A 17,459-nucleotide genomic window follows, 5' to 3' on the forward strand; every position below is an offset into this window, starting at 1 on the left:
TGATATTGAGATTCATATTATCTTTTTCTTCTGTGACAATTTGATATGTTTTCTCTGAAGAAGAACGACGTATTATTAAGCAATAATATAATTTATTGAAATTAATTTCCAGACCCTTACTTATCATTTTTAGGGTTCCGTACCAAAAAGTTACAAAAGGAACCCTTATGGCGCCGCTCTGTCCGTCTGTCCGTCTGTCACATTTCAAAATATCTCGAGAACTACTTATGCTATCGATTTGAAATTTGGAACAGTTATAAACTGCATAGCAAGCTGATAGTATTATTTAAAAAAATATATTAATATTAATTATAGAAAATGGCCAAAATGGAAGGGGGGCAAACTGTAAATGTCAAGTTACTAGTTCAAGTGGGGTATCTTTAGAAAGAGCTCAAATTGTACATATCAAAACTATTTTGTATATTTTTTTTGTTGTAAAAATTATGAAATTTTTATGAAATATTGCTTTTATGCTAAATTTTACAGAAAAACACTTGTCCGGTTTTTTTATTTTACATTTGACCCACGATACAATTTTTTAACAGAATTCTGAAGTACTTGAAGTTTATGTATATTTTGTAAAATATGGGTATAATGTTCATATGACTTCATCTTCTTAAGCCTTACTTAGGAAAAGCTTTCATTCGAATTAACTTAAATTAAACACCAATAATTCAATTTCAGTGGAGATAATTCATCAAAGTTTATTAAGTTTAATAATATTTGAATCACTTCTTCAGAATAGGAATGTATTAAAATTGAAATATAATTATTGTTGTATAGATAAATGTAAAATTGTATAGAACATAAAATTGTCTACAAGGGAAACTGCATACCGAAGGCTCTAATGGCATGGCTAGGCTCTCATCACAACCTACATTGAGCTTCATAGAAACGTTCGCCGCTATACTAAGCTTTTCCTCATGACAAGAAGGCCGAAGTTGTCCTCCATTCCTACTACTTGCTCACGCCGGCCAGCGTAAGATTGACCTCAAGATCCTTAAAAAATTTAGCGTTGGATGGGTTGTATTTAAACTGGTTATTATAGATCTTTGTTATGCATTCGGAATGACACCGCTGGTCTGTTATTGCTGTTTACAAAGTGCCGTGGACTTGATAAACAATTGACAGTAGAGGACCACGCTACAAGGGATTTGACTTAACGCAGTTGATCGCAGTTCTTAGGAAAGATGTGGCAATTCTTGCCACTTTAGGAATTTCTGAGTATTTTACGAGCATCCAAATAGTTGTGGTATTCATTATTATTTATGCTACTTGAATGATTGATGTTTAAAAGTTAAGGCTTCATCAGCGTTAGGTTAAACAAAATTACTCACTTTCGCAAACGCACGTATGTAAAATTAATTAAAATTCAGGTAAACAATAGTTTAATTTACGTGAAATTATCATTGCTGAAGCGACGGGTATTTCAAGTAGGTAATAGTAAATAAGATTTAAAATGAATGAAGAAAATAAATAATAATTTCTCATTTTCCTTTGGAAAGTATAGAAATAAAAATAAAACAAGATTTCAGCATCATAGAAGTGTCCACATGCGAAACATTTATTATCAAGTCGATGCAGGAAATGACGATTTGGACTATTAAACTCTGAAAAAATTACTGCATCGGTATGCGAGTGACGAAAAATACGCAAATCGTAAATCTTATCGCTTTGTTGGATTTCATTGGAATTTTGACGTCTGATGTCTGAACATTCGCGCGCCGGGATCAGGTGAGTACTGAGTACTGGCTACGTATATGTTTAGTAGTTGTTGTAGTGTTATATGGTAAGGGGCTTGTTACTGGAATGGTATTAATATATAATTCAGATGTTTAAAAAATCGGTCAACTGGCATTTGGATGTAAGTACCATGACACTATATTGTAAAATATAACTGTTCATATTAATTTATGTTTGAATAAGTTATGACTTAGTCCATTAGTATATTTTTGCACATGAATGGTAAATTCAGTACGAAATTGAACATTTTAAGTCATGAATATACATATTCGTTATTATAATTTGCAAACATTTTTTACAAGTACGTGTTCATATAAAAATCTTATATAAGCTACTATTTTTTTATAATTACTAAATTACATTAAGACGTGTTAATGTATGCATAAAAATATTGTTTGATTTTTGAATACTTACTATATGGTAGTTTATTATTTTGTTAAAGATATTTTATGTTTTGTTCTTGTACAAGTCATGAGTTATTCATAATTTAAATGACTTAGTCTATTTCTTAGCGTAAAAAAATATTTTGTTGTATATTTTAGATAAGTAGTTTATTTTTTTTAAAGATGATTATTTGGTTTTTGTAACGATTTTTTGTTGAAAAAGCACAGATAATTTAAATATGTGTCTAGAAATGATCATTACTCTAATAGTTAATTTATAGTATTTTATTTAACATGCGTTTAAAGGAGGTCAAGAAATATGAGTGGCGTACTTTCCACGAGTATTTTGGAGTCAGTTAAATACCATTGCATACAATACTTTTACAATGACCATGCACTTAGTTTTTAATAGTTTTTTTTTAATAATTCTCGCGAAATTCACACTGTTTCCTGTATTGCAAAGGTTTGCACTGTCAGCTCAGCTGCCCAAAGCCTTCCCGCGCACGCACGCAGTATCGTTAATGCAATGGGTTGCCATGATTACAGAACCAAACAATGCGTTTTCAGTTTTTTCGATACGCACAATCCTGTAAATGACGAATAACAGTTCGGGAGTAGAAAAATCATTAAAAGATTTGATTAATAAATAATGTATTGATTCCTACATACCTAATAACATAAGTGACCATGACTGATATGTTACTTAACACTTATAAAGTTAAAAATATGCATAGGTAGAGTATAGCATCCATTTGTAAATGTGATCCGACACATTATGGAAATAGCAGCCCATTTATGATACCGTTGCAGGAACGGGCCCCAGACTAGTGATGTGTGGATTATGGGTACATTCCCGAAAATCTAGGTGCCAATTGTTTAGGTTTTAAACAGTTTTCTATACCTATTTATGTTACCGATTGACTGTTTTTATCGCGAAGAATTTGTTGAATTTCTAATAAAAACGGCAATGAAACACTGGTGACACAAATCTGAATGTTTGAGTAAGTGTTAAATTTGTAATATTTTATCAGTTATTTTCTGGCTTTGGTTTATACGATTGTTGTTTTGTATTCTGCGTCTGTGCCGTATTCTTGACCTCGTAGCAAGCTGCGAAACAATTCATCAGTATAAATCATTAACTCGTCTGCTAACACGATTAGCGGACTAGGGTTTTTTAGGATAGTAGATGAGTTTGAAGAAACTAAGTACATTAGTACATATAATATAAATAAGTATTATAAGACTTAAGATTGACTATACAGCGTGTGTATTCCATACGGGCGAATATCTTAATAACGATTAGTATCGGACCCAAGGAGCTTAACTATATGTTTTCTTTTTGAATAGATGAGATTTTTTTTTTCATACATAATAATTCAGCACGCAATGTATAACGTCCACATCAATTAGCGTACCTACCTAATTGTCATTACGACATGACGTTTATGTCATGTGAAATTAAGTTTGACGGCGTACATTGCCGCTTGGTCAGATGAAAAAAATTAATTACTCTTAATTAATAACACTTTTTAACAAAATAATTATCCTATACGATTCGTTTGATCAGATACTATAACTTTATTCATTTTTTTTTTATTCATTTATTTCGTAACATTATTCATTTTTTTTTTTATTCATTTATTTCGTTGTAAAGGTCATGTACATTAAATCAAGATGTTATAATATTATAAATGTCAGTCCATGACGCCCTGCTAGGGCACACAACATACTTATAACTAGTTAAAAACAAAATATAACAAAATGCATTTAAAATTACATAATAAATTAAATTAGAACATCATATAAATTATCCAGTCTAGCTATTGATTGAGAATAAATACCTACGTTAAATATATCAATTATCGCAATTATTCGCCCATATGGAATCCACACGCGTACATTGCCGCTTGGTCAGATGAAAAAAATTAATTACTCTTAATTAATAACACTTTTTAACAAAATAATTATCCTATACGATTCGTTTGATCAGATACTATAACTGGATACATTATTCATTTTTTTTTTTTTATTCATTTATTTCGTTGTAAAGGTCATGTACATTAAATCAAGATGTTATAATATTATAAATGTCAGTCCATGACGCCCTGCTAGGGCACACAACATACTTATAACTAGTTAAAAACAAAATATAACAAAATGCATTTAAAATTACATAATAAATTAAATTAGAACATCATATAAATTATCCAGTCTAGCTATTGATTGAGAATAAATACCTACGTTAAATATATCAATTATCGCAATTATTCGCCCATATGGAATCCACACGCGGTATAAGTACCACGGTAAATACAAGAAGGCTTGTATTGAGGTAATCATACATTGTATGTTGAACAAATAAAAATCTTTGAATCTTTGACATACAAAAATATAATTAAAAAAGATATCTGTACTCTTCACACAAACAAATGTCCATAACAGGATTTGAACCCAAGACCATCGTGTTCACAGGCAGAGTAAATTTTTGTATATTTATTGTGCGGCTGCGTTGCAAATTAACATTAACCTTTGATTAATTTACTCTGAAATTTCCCGCGATAAATCTCGAAATATTTATTTTTGTTTTTCGCATTAGACCCCATGAGCAAGTGTTTTGACAAAAAACGTCAACGGACAATCCTCACGTATTGTGTAAGTGCTAAAACTAGATACATTAGTAAATCAGGCGTCCGCTTGTTTGTACGTACCATTACACACGAGAGGCGCCAGTCGCCAAACAAAACGGACAAACTTGTTACCGCTGTTTGTGAATTAGCAAAGATAATCGCTGGTTTATTTAATAATATTGCGTGGAAATTATCCTTTATTTATATATGAACGATGTGAAAAAACGAGCTTGAAATAATGAAAATATTATCATTATTCATTTATACTTTGTTGGTTACAAATGTTATAATTGCCATGTACACGTTATTGAGTACCTATCTAAAACTAGGATAGGCATTATCATTATCTCTAATTCACGTGGCATTGTTGTAATTTTATCAATACGCTCTTTCATATGCGGCGCCAAAGCTTATCAGTTCATGCACTTGGTTACAAATACCTTTAAGGAATTTATTTACTAATAAAATGAGAATAAAAACGTCTAGTGGCTCCCATGGAGCTTCCAATAACAAACCACTCCACGCACTTTATATTAAAGCATCAATTAAATAACAGCCAGATAGCAGTTGCATAATCAAACCTATGGGCGTCCATGCGGCTATGAAAATAAACAGCGTGAGTCAATAAAGTATTTATCGAATGTCGCTTATAGATACTGCTGGATATGTCCAACTGGGTGTATGCATTTTTGTAGTCTGTGACATCGGGAAGTTGGACGCGTAATGGGCAGACGTGACGACATTGACTCTGATTGTCACTCCGTCACATGGCGGGTCGGGGGGCAACGACCCTCCTATTTTGCCGTGGGCTCAAGTACTGAAATCGGGCAAAGGGAAAACGACAGCTTTGCTACGAAATTGGCTTTCTATATTTTGTCACTCCGTTAATAAACGTCCGAGAATCCAGACTGAAAGAAAAGTATTTAGATGTTTAACATAATTATTTTTAAATCGGGACTTAATCGCGTATAACTACATATTAAACTGACCTCCAACGTTTCAAGGACGGCGTTGTCCCCGTGGTCTCGGAGAAGACTGGCTTGAAATGTCATCAACACCTTCTGACAGCCGCGCGAGTTTTTCGAACTACCCGCACTTGGTTTTGATTATCAACTTGAACTGTTCGCGCACTAGGGATGTTACTCTGTCGACATACAACACTGACGATATTCGATTTAACGACTGTCGATATTATTTTCGGCTTACACTTATTAATGACAGGATTCCATGTGGATGAGATCCTAAAACCTTCGTCCCGACACGACACAGACACGATATCGACAGTCGTTAAATCGAATATCGTCAGTGTTGTATGTCGACAGAGTAACATCCCTAGTGCGCGAACAGTTCAAGTTGATAATCAAAACCAAGTGCGGGTAGTTCGAAAAACTCGCGCGGCTGTCAGAAGGTGTTGATGTCATTTCAAGCCAGTCTTCTCCGAGACCACGGGGACAACGCCGTCCTTGAAACGTTGGAGGTCAGTTTAATATGTAGTTATACGCGATTAAGTCCCGATTTAAAAATAATTATGTGTAATAATCGTGAAAGTTTAAATCACTGTATTTAGATGTTTTTATCATTTAAAACAACTTTTGAATCATTTAGATCGCGGCGGTTTCGATAATTATTATAGTTCTAGTGAAACATGGTGCGCAAAATGTAGCTTGCCATTTTCAAATCGAGTACGTTAGTCATTATACAATTCGCTTTGTTCAGCATTTCGCGTCAACAGTGGTTGCCTAACGTCTGAAACAAACAATACTAGCACCCTTTGAAAGTGCAAACAAACGGAGGAATGCGTTACTTAATCGTCAATAGTTACGGCTGTAGGCATTTTACAGGAAAATTAAAGCATATGTATTTTAATTTTAAGTTAAATACCTGAACAATCAGATACAAATAATTTCGTTATGATAGCAATAGCTGATATGAAACAAAGTTTTTAGGTTGAAAGTGAAACTTTAAATATTTACATAATATTTTTAACCCACAAAACTGTATCACGGGTAATTTGTTGCACACCAATAATGTAAAAATTATATATTTGCCCTTCTCTTTTTCATAACCATACAATTTTTTTGCTACATGCTTACAGAAGCTGGTCACTCACTCAAAAAGTTTAAACATTCAACATGGAAGTACGAGTATCATACTCGTTTGATAGATACCTCTATGTTTTTAAATTAAAGGACTAATGGAAAAATTCACACCTCTGGCAGGACTTGAACCTGCGACATTTGGCCTTGCCGGGGCCAAAGCCAAAGGCCAAAGGTCGCAGGTTCGAGTCCTGCCGGAGGTGTGAATTTTTCAATTTTTCCTTTAATTTAAAAATATACTTATATCTAAATAATATCGCTCGCAAACGTTTCTGCATGATAAAAAATTTAGATACCTCTATGTTTGAATTGAGAATGGCTCTATGTTACACTCAGCTTAATGACAATTGGGTTTAAATGCATTCATCCAGATTTCCGATTTTCCGCTAGAGTTTAGTTAGTCAACGTAGGTATTTACTTAAGTTACAGAAACAAATGTTTGTGAAAAAAAAATGTGAGTAATGATAATATATTGCTTCATAATAGGTACTTAAAATTATTATTGCCTATGATTAGCCTGAGACAACTACATGTATGATACATTCTATGATTAATATTACCAATAATTTAAAAACGTAATCTTTCTGAAAATAAAAACGTTTTCCGAAAGTTTACATCACTATATTAACGTTTTCCACTTTAAAAGGGTGATAATCTCTAATAGTATGATAATTGCAGACCTACTTTAATGCATTATCGCGGATTAGCTCCAATCGGAACTGTAATGAGATGGTATTAACAATTTATTGATAAAAAGTTTCCTGCTTTTCATGCGCAGTGACAACCTCAGCACAGTCTATACCTACCTAATCAAGTTAACACTTACACCTTATCAATCCACGCTTAAGTGTGTTACGGTATTTTCGTCGCAATTATATCTACATTTACAGCATACTAAAAATATCGACGTAATTAGAACGAGATATACCTACTTCACTTTGACCCTCGTGTGGACACACTTTTTGGCCAATATTCGTAATCCGGTCATACATAGGTAATCCAGGCATATTTATTAAAATAAAAATATTTGTGAAAATTTACAACATGAACAACGTGCGTCCGAGTTTAATGAAAATTTACGCCACATTATCGAAGCGTCGAGTTTGGGCTGACATAATTTTTTCAGAATCGCCTCCGCCCGACTCGGTCGCGTCGTGTAGGCTGTAAAATCGGAATGAGATGTCAGGCAACTTTGTGGGCCTGTCTGTTTTGGAGGCCAGTACACGGATAGATAAACCCGGCAAACCTATGTAACGTTAACAACAGCAAGTTTAGATAAGCCAATTACAATTTTCATCATAAAATGAATGTGCATTTAATAGTTTATTTACTTATACTTCACTGGACTATAGTGACCCAAAAAGGATATTGGCCTCCAAAACAAGTGATCACCACTCTGCTCCATCCGCCACTTCACGTTATTTGGGTACACCGAGGGCTGACAGGTCTTTTAAGGACCTCCTCGCACCAGTGATAGGTATCTTACTTAATATTTGTAATATATTTTTTATTTGTATCTTTTATGGTTAGTGAAACTGAATTTGTAAGAGTAAAAATATGCATTTCGCAAGCTAGCAAATCCCGAAAGCATACCGTCATTATGAAGTGAGGTCAGCCATGATATCATCTAGATAGGGCATCTAATAGCCTTTTTATTGCCATTTGACCACTCACCCATAAACACTAATAAGTATTACCTTTATTACTCACGAAAAGGGCTCCTTTTCAAACCTCAAAATAGACCAACACAATGTTCAAGTTTCGTCACCAACAAGTGACAGTAACAACTTATTAGATCGTTCCATCAAAAACAAAACAATCAACCAAATAACAAAAATAACGATACAAATACCGTTAACCGGTATGGAGTAAATACCAGTTACAGAGAAACAGTCTGCTCACGGAACCCAAACTTATAGTCAGAGTCGCAATTTTTCCGAGTACTCCATGCTATGTAAAGGTTGGGCGGTCAAGTACTCTGCGAGTGTGTTCTCAAGGGAGTTTATTTACTCTGGCCTGGTCATTATGGCCGGCAAAGTTACATTATAGTGTTATGGATATATTGAGACGGTAAAATAAACAGACGAAAGGCTGCGAATAAAGACGCTACTCAGTGTCAAGATCTGGCTGAAGTCTTAAGGTTGCTGGGGTGAATCTTTGTGCAAAACTTTCCATCACAGATTATGTAGCAAAGTAATAAGAAGTTATGTACTAAAAGGTAATATAAATAATACCTACTCAACTCGTTATAAGTACTATGTTTAGACATACGTATACGTTGTACGTTTATGAGTGAGGTTAAACAGTTTTACGCCCTTTACCGAGTGCAGGGTTGACGTGATTATAATGAAGATCATAAAACTTAGCATCACAAAAGGTGTCGTTTCATTCCAACTGCTACCTACGTTTACTTCAGCCCAACAAAATTGTAGCTCAAAAACCAAGCTCATGAATATTGCCCTTTAAGCCCACACTGCGTAATGAGCGTGCGTTATTGATACCGACTCTTAATAGTACACGAATTTGCACTTCACTGTTTTCGCGGTCACCATGACGTACACTCGAGTTCATAAACGTCTATACAAACCAACATTCCAAATACATGTATACGCGGCCTTATTATCCTTGTCTGTAAGACGTGTACATATTTTTGGCATGTTGGCTTATATAGATGATTGTGAACTTGACCGTACCTTGGCCATGTGTGTTCCACTCGCACTTTTATTGATCGAGGATTACTTAGAGGCTCCGTATTTGTACGCTAATTTGAATTTAATTGCTTTTAATGCACCTTGCGAGGAATTGTTATGTCAATAGTGACTGCATTCGTATTAACTGGCGGTAAGTTAATACCTATATAATCTGTTTATACTAACCCGCAGATTTGACAAATCTAACCTTCGTATGGGACATCACTGACATCAGGTACAGTCACCGCCGTCACCAGCAAACATCGCATAAAAATAAGGCTGCATAAATATATGACAAGCTCTTATGGCTCTAGGAATATGATTGTATCAGATATTTATGCGGCCTCCTTTTTGTGCGACGACACGAACTGTCGATTGTGAACAGTATGAGAAATTAAACTCGAACCAAAAGTTACCTATGTACGTATTTTTGATATAGGTAAGGTTCTCTTCCTCTTAGATTTATGTAAATATATAGGAACACCCACCAATTCAATCTATATTGGCTGGTTTAGACCAGCAATAAAAGTGAAGATTCTCATGCGTCTTAGGACTTCGCCCTTCCTATACAAAGTTTTCCGTCATCAGCCGGCCTAGCCAAAATGACAAATTGTTGACGCTAAGACGCCGATCGAAACGCAGTCTGGTTCTGTCGCGTCAATACGAAAGAGCGATAGAGATAGCTACGATAACGATATTATCGTAAGCGGCTACAGCTACACATTTACGGCGTAAATGAAGGAAATGAAAATACTTACCAAAGGTCGTGCATTGGACACGTCGCGCGTCGGGCGGTCAAGGCGAATCAGTCAAAACAGTCCTCTTTACACAGCAACCTTGCGGGGGTCCCGACTAAACAAGGAAGCGGTCGAGTGTTGACACCGATGTGGTCAGCGACTCCGGAACGAGGAAGTTTCCTGGATTTTCACTTCGCTGGTCACATTCTTGGATTCTATTGATTGGTCGCGATCAAATTAGGCACAATTTGTAATCTATGCACTTGGCAGGAACGGAAGGTAACTTATTATGGATCAATTTAACCTCTTTATATTATGTGCCTCGTTTTTAATGGAAAGTTCCTGGATTTTCGTAACAATGTCGCAATCGCAACACAAAATATTTATTTTCCCCTCACTAGTTCGGAAACACGTGTTTTTTCCTTTAATACCAGCGGGTAAAAACGCATTTTATCCACTAGTGGGTAAAGTAATTTGTCCTTGAATAAAGTCAAATTAACTGCTTTAAAATTGATAAAAGTAGGTGAATCTAGTAATAAATATGATTTACCACCTGTGGAACTACTGGAAGCAGTGATAAACGTGTTTTTTGCGTTGTACTTTCCTCGCTATAGTGAGGGGAAAAGTTTTGTGTTACACTCGGGTGCAAATGTATTTTACTTCTCGTGTGTTAAAAAACTCGCAGTTCAGGATTTTATTCTATAGAATCCTTTCGCTTGCTCGTTTTTCAATTCCACACTCGGCGTTAAAATACAACTTTGCACCCTTGTATAACAAACAACTATTACCTATTCTTGCATTACTGTATCATTAGGTAGGTACGTTTTTATGTACTAATTACTATTATAATTTATTAGCTAATATTGATACCTGTATTAAACCATAAGTCTCATGGTTTTACATCTTTCGGACCTATTCCAACTTACGATGGTTTAAACACACCATCGGATTTGAAGTGATTCGGATATCGTGCATTTAGCTCTTGCTTAACGCACGATGGCCGAGTGGTATTTTTCTTATATCGTTCTGATACCAGTGCACATTTGAAATGGCCTGTTTATGTAATTTATACTTTCGTTCAAACTATTGAAAATTAATCACCCGATTTCTTTTTAAATTCAGCAAATAGTTTACGTGACTAACTATTCAGTCGTTCTGTTTTTTACTGTTTTTAAATTTTATAGGCCAAGGTTGCTGCGGTATAAATTTCAACTTCAGTATGCTAAGTCGAAAGCACTTGAAATAATTACGCGACCCCGCGACCTAGGCAGTTTCTAGGAAGAGCCGATACAGCAAAATGCAGCAATTTTATTGTATTGCTTTTTCTATTTTATGAAATAGGGTTTCTTTCTTATTTCGTGTTCGGGATTGACCTACAATTAAAAATATAAAATTATATATTATATTGAGGCGTAATTGATTTTCGTTTTCTTTCAACCCCTTATTTACCATGAGTGGCACTGAAACTTGAGTAGTTTCATGTGCTCTGCCTACCCTGCCTTCATGGGATACAGGCGTGATTTTATGTAATCTATGTATGTAATTGACCAATCTGAACTAGTCTATCGTTATGTGTTTTACCTACATAATAGTCAATAAGGCTCATAGGTAAGTATAGATTCAACTACCGATACGTCATAAGTGTCATTTGTTAGTATTCTTGACGCCTTAGACCCACTTGCACCAACTACTTAACTCGGGGGTTAGTGGGCGGTCAACTGTCAAATTCCATATAAAATGGTGGGTAAACCCGAGGGTTAACCCACCACATTCATTGGTGCAAGTGTAATAAGTATTTAGTGTAATTTCCGTCTTTAAAAAAACTATCATTTAATCAATTTAATCATAAATTTCAAAACCAAGTCAGTTTCGTAAGGAATCTTACAAGACTCATCGTTTATACATTATTTATTAAGCGTCATAATCCGACGCAATAATTACGTGTTTACGATTTTAATAACTGTGGTCATCAGGTTTCGTTTTGAGGTAATTCAAGCAATAGCAAACAGTCAACCAAGAATATTACAGTCTGTTTGATGAATTAAGTTTTTTGGCACAAGGCTTTGTGGCAAAATATTGAAACATTGTTTAGCATGTATGCATGCCTAATCTAGTGAGGACCGGCTGTGGGTCTGGCTTAGTGAGTTTTGACCCTGTCTGTGAAGCTGATGATCCTACTGGGCTAAGGGCATTTATTTGCCTGATGACCTATTACTTTTGTTAGATCTTAAATATCCCAAAGTGATATGTAAATTTGTTGGCAAATATTTTAACCCTTCGTATGCGGCCTGTCAATTTTGGTCATTGAAATTTAAAGCAATATATTAAAATTCCCACGCATCCACGGATCCCTGTTTAATCATACGAGGGGTTAATCGTCAAAAAAAGTTTTGATACCCCAAATTTTCTAACTAAAACAGAAAAAAGGCTAAAATCCAATTATTACGGAAGAAACCAGAAAGGAAGCAACCATTTAATATTATAATTATTATTTGTCATATCAGCTTCAAATGTGTTAATATTTGTTTAAAATTCAAAGTTAAGGTCACTGGCCACGCAGCGTAACCTAAAAACGCCAACTGTTAATATCTAATTGACGACAATTATTTAAATAAAATTATGCAGGATTTTCAGCTGTACAAACACTTCAGCATACGTTTAAGTTCATGGTGGTAATAGTGTAATTAAAAAAGTAAAAATAACTACAGAAATATGACCTAGATTATTAATACCTAGATTTTTTAATCATTTTATTATATTATGATAGTACTGATAGTAAAACTCGATAGGTAGGTACCTACTACCAGTACTTGTATTAACTCGAGTTTTGACCACAAACAGAAATTAAATAAAGTTTCAAAATGAAAATCGTAAAAAATTGCTTCAATCTTAGGAGGTTATTTATTTATTTATTCATACAAGAAATTCCAACAGCTATGAATGATACAATATACATTTTGAATAGCAATACAGAGCCAATTATAGGAACTCACAAATAGAGGCTGGATGGATAGACGTTATGTTTGGTTCATTTCTAACAAATCGGAAAGAGAAAATAAATATACTTCTTGTCAAAAATAATAAAAAAACTATAACAATATTATTAAGTATGTAAATAATCAGAAACATTAGTTATTCGAAGAGTGCCAATGAACGACCTGAGCACGTTGGGAGTAAGGTGTAGGCTACATTGACCCATTTTGATAACTCGCACGGAGATTGCGAGTACGCACTTGCCTTGCACACTATTATGTATTTTTGTGTACAATGGTTCACGTAATATAATTTCATATTTATCTACTTGAAGGTGCTTCTTCCATATAATAATCAGGTATTTGTAATGAAATGGGATAACATCTTGCCTTTTTATGGTTTAGCAGTGAATAGTAGTTAGTAACCAAATAAGCAACAGCTTTATTTTTTTCAAAGTAGGCCTAGTGAAAACTACGAGCACCTATGGCTGACCTAACAAAAGCCTATCGTCCATACCGCCGCACGAACGCACACGAACAAAAAACTTTAGCTTATAAGTTTATAATCAAGCGAAGTTTTTATCTCGTAGTCGATGGCTGGCCGTCGCACAGCGCGCATGTCGCCGCCAGCGCTGAAGCCTCATAAAATAACGCGCGTGAAAAAAAAACTCCCACCCGTCTATGAAAAAAAAACACAAGAAGCCTTCAAAGGATTGTTTCACGACCGAAGAGTGTTCTATTTTTTTTTGTTCACGCAGTTGGGTTTTTCCGAAAAATTAACCAGCAAAGTGCAGTGAAACTGTAGTGTTTCCGTTCAGAATTTTCTCAGTTATTTTCAATGACTACCAAAGCTATTGTTGCGTCACATATAGGAACAAAAAGTATACTTCTACAAGTGTTTTGTTTATGAATGCATAGTGCTGAAAATTTGTTATATAAAAGTGGATTGTTACGTTTTTAAAAGGATAAGTGGCAGAGCAATTCATTTAGATGTGTGTTCTACATAATATACAACGAGACACAACATGACGGCAAAGTTCGGCTATGTAAGTACATAACTAAAAATATATCAAAATATTAGGGGACGACACCTTACAAGCATTGTTGTTGCCTTCCGAATGTTTTTATTTTTAGGGTTCCGTACCATAAGGATATTTATTGTTATGTCATGTTTTAAATAGTTTTGTATTTATTGATGCGCATCGGTAGAAGTACAAATGTACCTTCTTTTCTAGCCGCTAATTGAATGACAGATGGCAATCAATAAACACTCGACAATATTATGATGTTTATCTGGCACTTATATTTTAATACATTATGTGTTTTATTTCTGTATTGTTATGAATGGAATATTTATAAATTATATGTAGATATGTGAGGTGATTAGACAGATTACCCAGTTGGAAAGTCTGCATTAATTTATTAGGTAATAAATTTAGCTGTGTAAATAAAAAAGTATTTTCGTTTATCTGGGTATCATTGAGTGATTTTTAAGGTTAGGTATGTATTTTTCAGTTCTAAAGTAAAATTTTGTTTTTTAGTTAGTTGCACTACTTATGTGTTTTACAAATTTATATCAAAACGAGAGTAACAAAACTTTTCAAGATTACAAAAATATTTGATTAGAAATTAACAAGTATCATAGCAACCGCAAAACAATTTAATATAACTTTTGAAATTTTTAAGACTTAAAGTATGCAACGTAATATAAATCGGTATTATTTAAATTGTACGTAATAAAATAACATTTTCAAAATCAATTAAATAGAAATTATACACATTGCGTCAAATTGGTACCTACTTCAATTACAGCAAATATTATTTTCATCAGAAAACATCTTTTATTGACACTTCTTTATACGTATTGACATCCGTCACATAGATACCTTTAATCGTACCTACTACCAGATGACCTGCGGGAATTATTAATCAGCAACAACTACAGTTATCAAATACATCAACGCATGCACCTTACTCCACTGTAATAAGAGAAAAAATACAAACATATTTTGCCGTGTACGAACTAGTACCTACATATACGCACTGATAAGCTATACCTAGCTAAACTAACAATCGCATACGCTTTATAAGCGTATCGTAGTCTTTCCCTATCGCTCTCTTTTGGCGTGACAAAGCCAGACTGCGTTTATATGGCCACGTAGCAGTCTATTGTCGCTTTGGGTAGTCCGGCTGTAATGGTCGGTTCGCGAATTAGCTTATCACACCGTTCGGATGCTACACTTGATTGGCCTTACAGTTGCCAGTCTGCGAGCATCATTGCCATTTGATAACGATACGATAATTTGGCCATGTGTTTTGGTTGATCAAATTAAATTACGCGGAAAGACTTAACGGATTAAACATACATTGTATATAATACAAAAAAATCTCGTCTGTATTACCAAAGGAGTGGGCAGAGCACAAGAGACTGCTCAAGTTTCAGTGCCACTCTTGCGCAAGGAAGAAAAAAAAAATTGATATTGGAGAAGTACAATAGTTTATTTATTTAACATAATTTAGAAAAATACATTTTTTCTAAATTATGTTAAATAAACGTAGATTACCATAGTCGGGCAGTTTCAGGTTTATTTTTCATGTTGCACTACCAAACGATTTTTTTAACAATTTACGAATAATATATTATACTTCGTTAAGAGGGCATCCATTAATTACGTAACCCCTCACGTCACTATACTTATAAAGATTTTTTTGAAATTAACAAACCTTTTTCCCCTGCCTTGCTTTACCCCTTCCGACTATTCATTTCTAAATCCCTCATGTTGTTAATGAATGGAAAGGAATAGATGCTGCCAAATAGTTTTGAATACCACATTTTTATCATTTAAGACGCCACGGGAGCGAAAATGCTAAAATGGAAAGGACTCCCCCTTTCAATTTGGGAATTTCAGTTAAATATACTAGTGTTATTAACTAGATTTATCTTTTAACTGAGTTATGATTGATAACTCAGTTAAAAGATATTGCGAAAAAATCTTTAAAATCGAGGTTCCGCTCTCGACTGTTTCCTTCAAAACTTATTTTTTAAACGGAACGAAATTTGAGAATCTAAATAACAATGAAATAATCTGTGTCGGACCGTTTAGATTTTTTGGCTAATTGTTATCGATCTTGAGTATCACACCTTTTTTTGAGCCATATTGAAAAATGCCGTTTTTAGACATTTTTTAAATGTCTCTAGCGTCTTTTAAAATAAAAATAGCAAAAAAATCAAAACGGTCTGACACAGATAAAAATAATAATAATGTGTTGAAAAAATCATTGTTCTATCTTCAAAAACCAGGGAGGAAATAGCCGAGAGCGTTTGTATGGAGAATTGACCTGTATCGTATCGTCTTAAGCAGCTTTAGAGGCAGGCAAGTCTTACCATAGTCACAATTTTTAGACAACACGCACCAAAGAACCTAAACATGACTAGCAATATTTCTATATGAGTAAATTGTTGTTATTAAACTTTCCCAGGCTCAGGCTGGGAATATCACACATTGCTTGAAGGACATAAATACACGTGCATAAAATAATAAAATAAAATGTTATGAAACCTTTCTTTTTGAAGGTTCGTATTAGAAATATGTATCGTATTAGGTATGGGAACGAAGTAATTTGTCTTGTTAGAAATCTATATCGTACTACAACAGACTACAATAGAACTGACTACTTGCTTGCGATTGCCATTAATCGGTTAGTTTTACAATCCTAACAAAGGTTTTAGTTATGACTTATTAAAGTCTCCGTATTAACGTAGAATTCATAGTATTCATTCATTCTGCGTAATATTATCGTTTTTTTTAATTATTTGCGATATTTCAGAAAAAATCCGTGAATTTATTCTGTTTATCAATTGGCCGAAAATCACTGTTTTTCATAGTAGCGCCATTAGCACAAACAGTATTATCAAAACGTCATATTTATACAAAAAAAAAACTGTAAATATATGTCAAAAACTGATTACAGCATAAATAGTACTACATATATATGATTGGCGGCTGAGCACTGTAGCAATAATATCTTCTGTTATTGAATAAGATGGCAACTATATTATGTATAACGCGACATTTCCATCTCCATCATTTTGATGGCTAGCAGTCGTCTCCAGCGGTATTTCCGGGCCGATAGGATCTTCAAACTTTCAAGAAATGAGCGTACACATTTTACAAGCCGGCTACGCACCTCCAACCCTTCTGGGGTTTCGG

General features: G+C 34.3%; 1 protein-coding gene across 3 annotated transcripts in view; it reads left to right on the top strand.

Annotated features, from left to right (window-relative positions):
• The window catches only part of LOC125229602, a 120,545-nt gene that overhangs the window by 65,564 nt on the left and 37,522 nt on the right, over positions 1-17,459 (top strand). The window contains exon 1 of one of the 3 annotated variants that reach the window (XM_048134483.1): positions 13,850-14,294. The exons of the other annotated variants lie outside the window; for them this stretch is intronic. Within the exon in view, the coding sequence (XP_047990440.1) occupies positions 14,293-14,294 (2 nt within the window). The 5' untranslated portion in view covers positions 13,850-14,292. Of the gene's footprint in view, positions 1-13,849; positions 14,295-17,459 lie in introns of those variants that run through there. 3 annotated transcript variants of the gene reach the window in all.

This window comes from Leguminivora glycinivorella, chromosome 9 (assembly GCF_023078275.1).
Source record: "Leguminivora glycinivorella isolate SPB_JAAS2020 chromosome 9, LegGlyc_1.1, whole genome shotgun sequence".
NCBI lineage: Eukaryota > Metazoa > Arthropoda > Insecta > Lepidoptera > Tortricidae > Leguminivora > Leguminivora glycinivorella.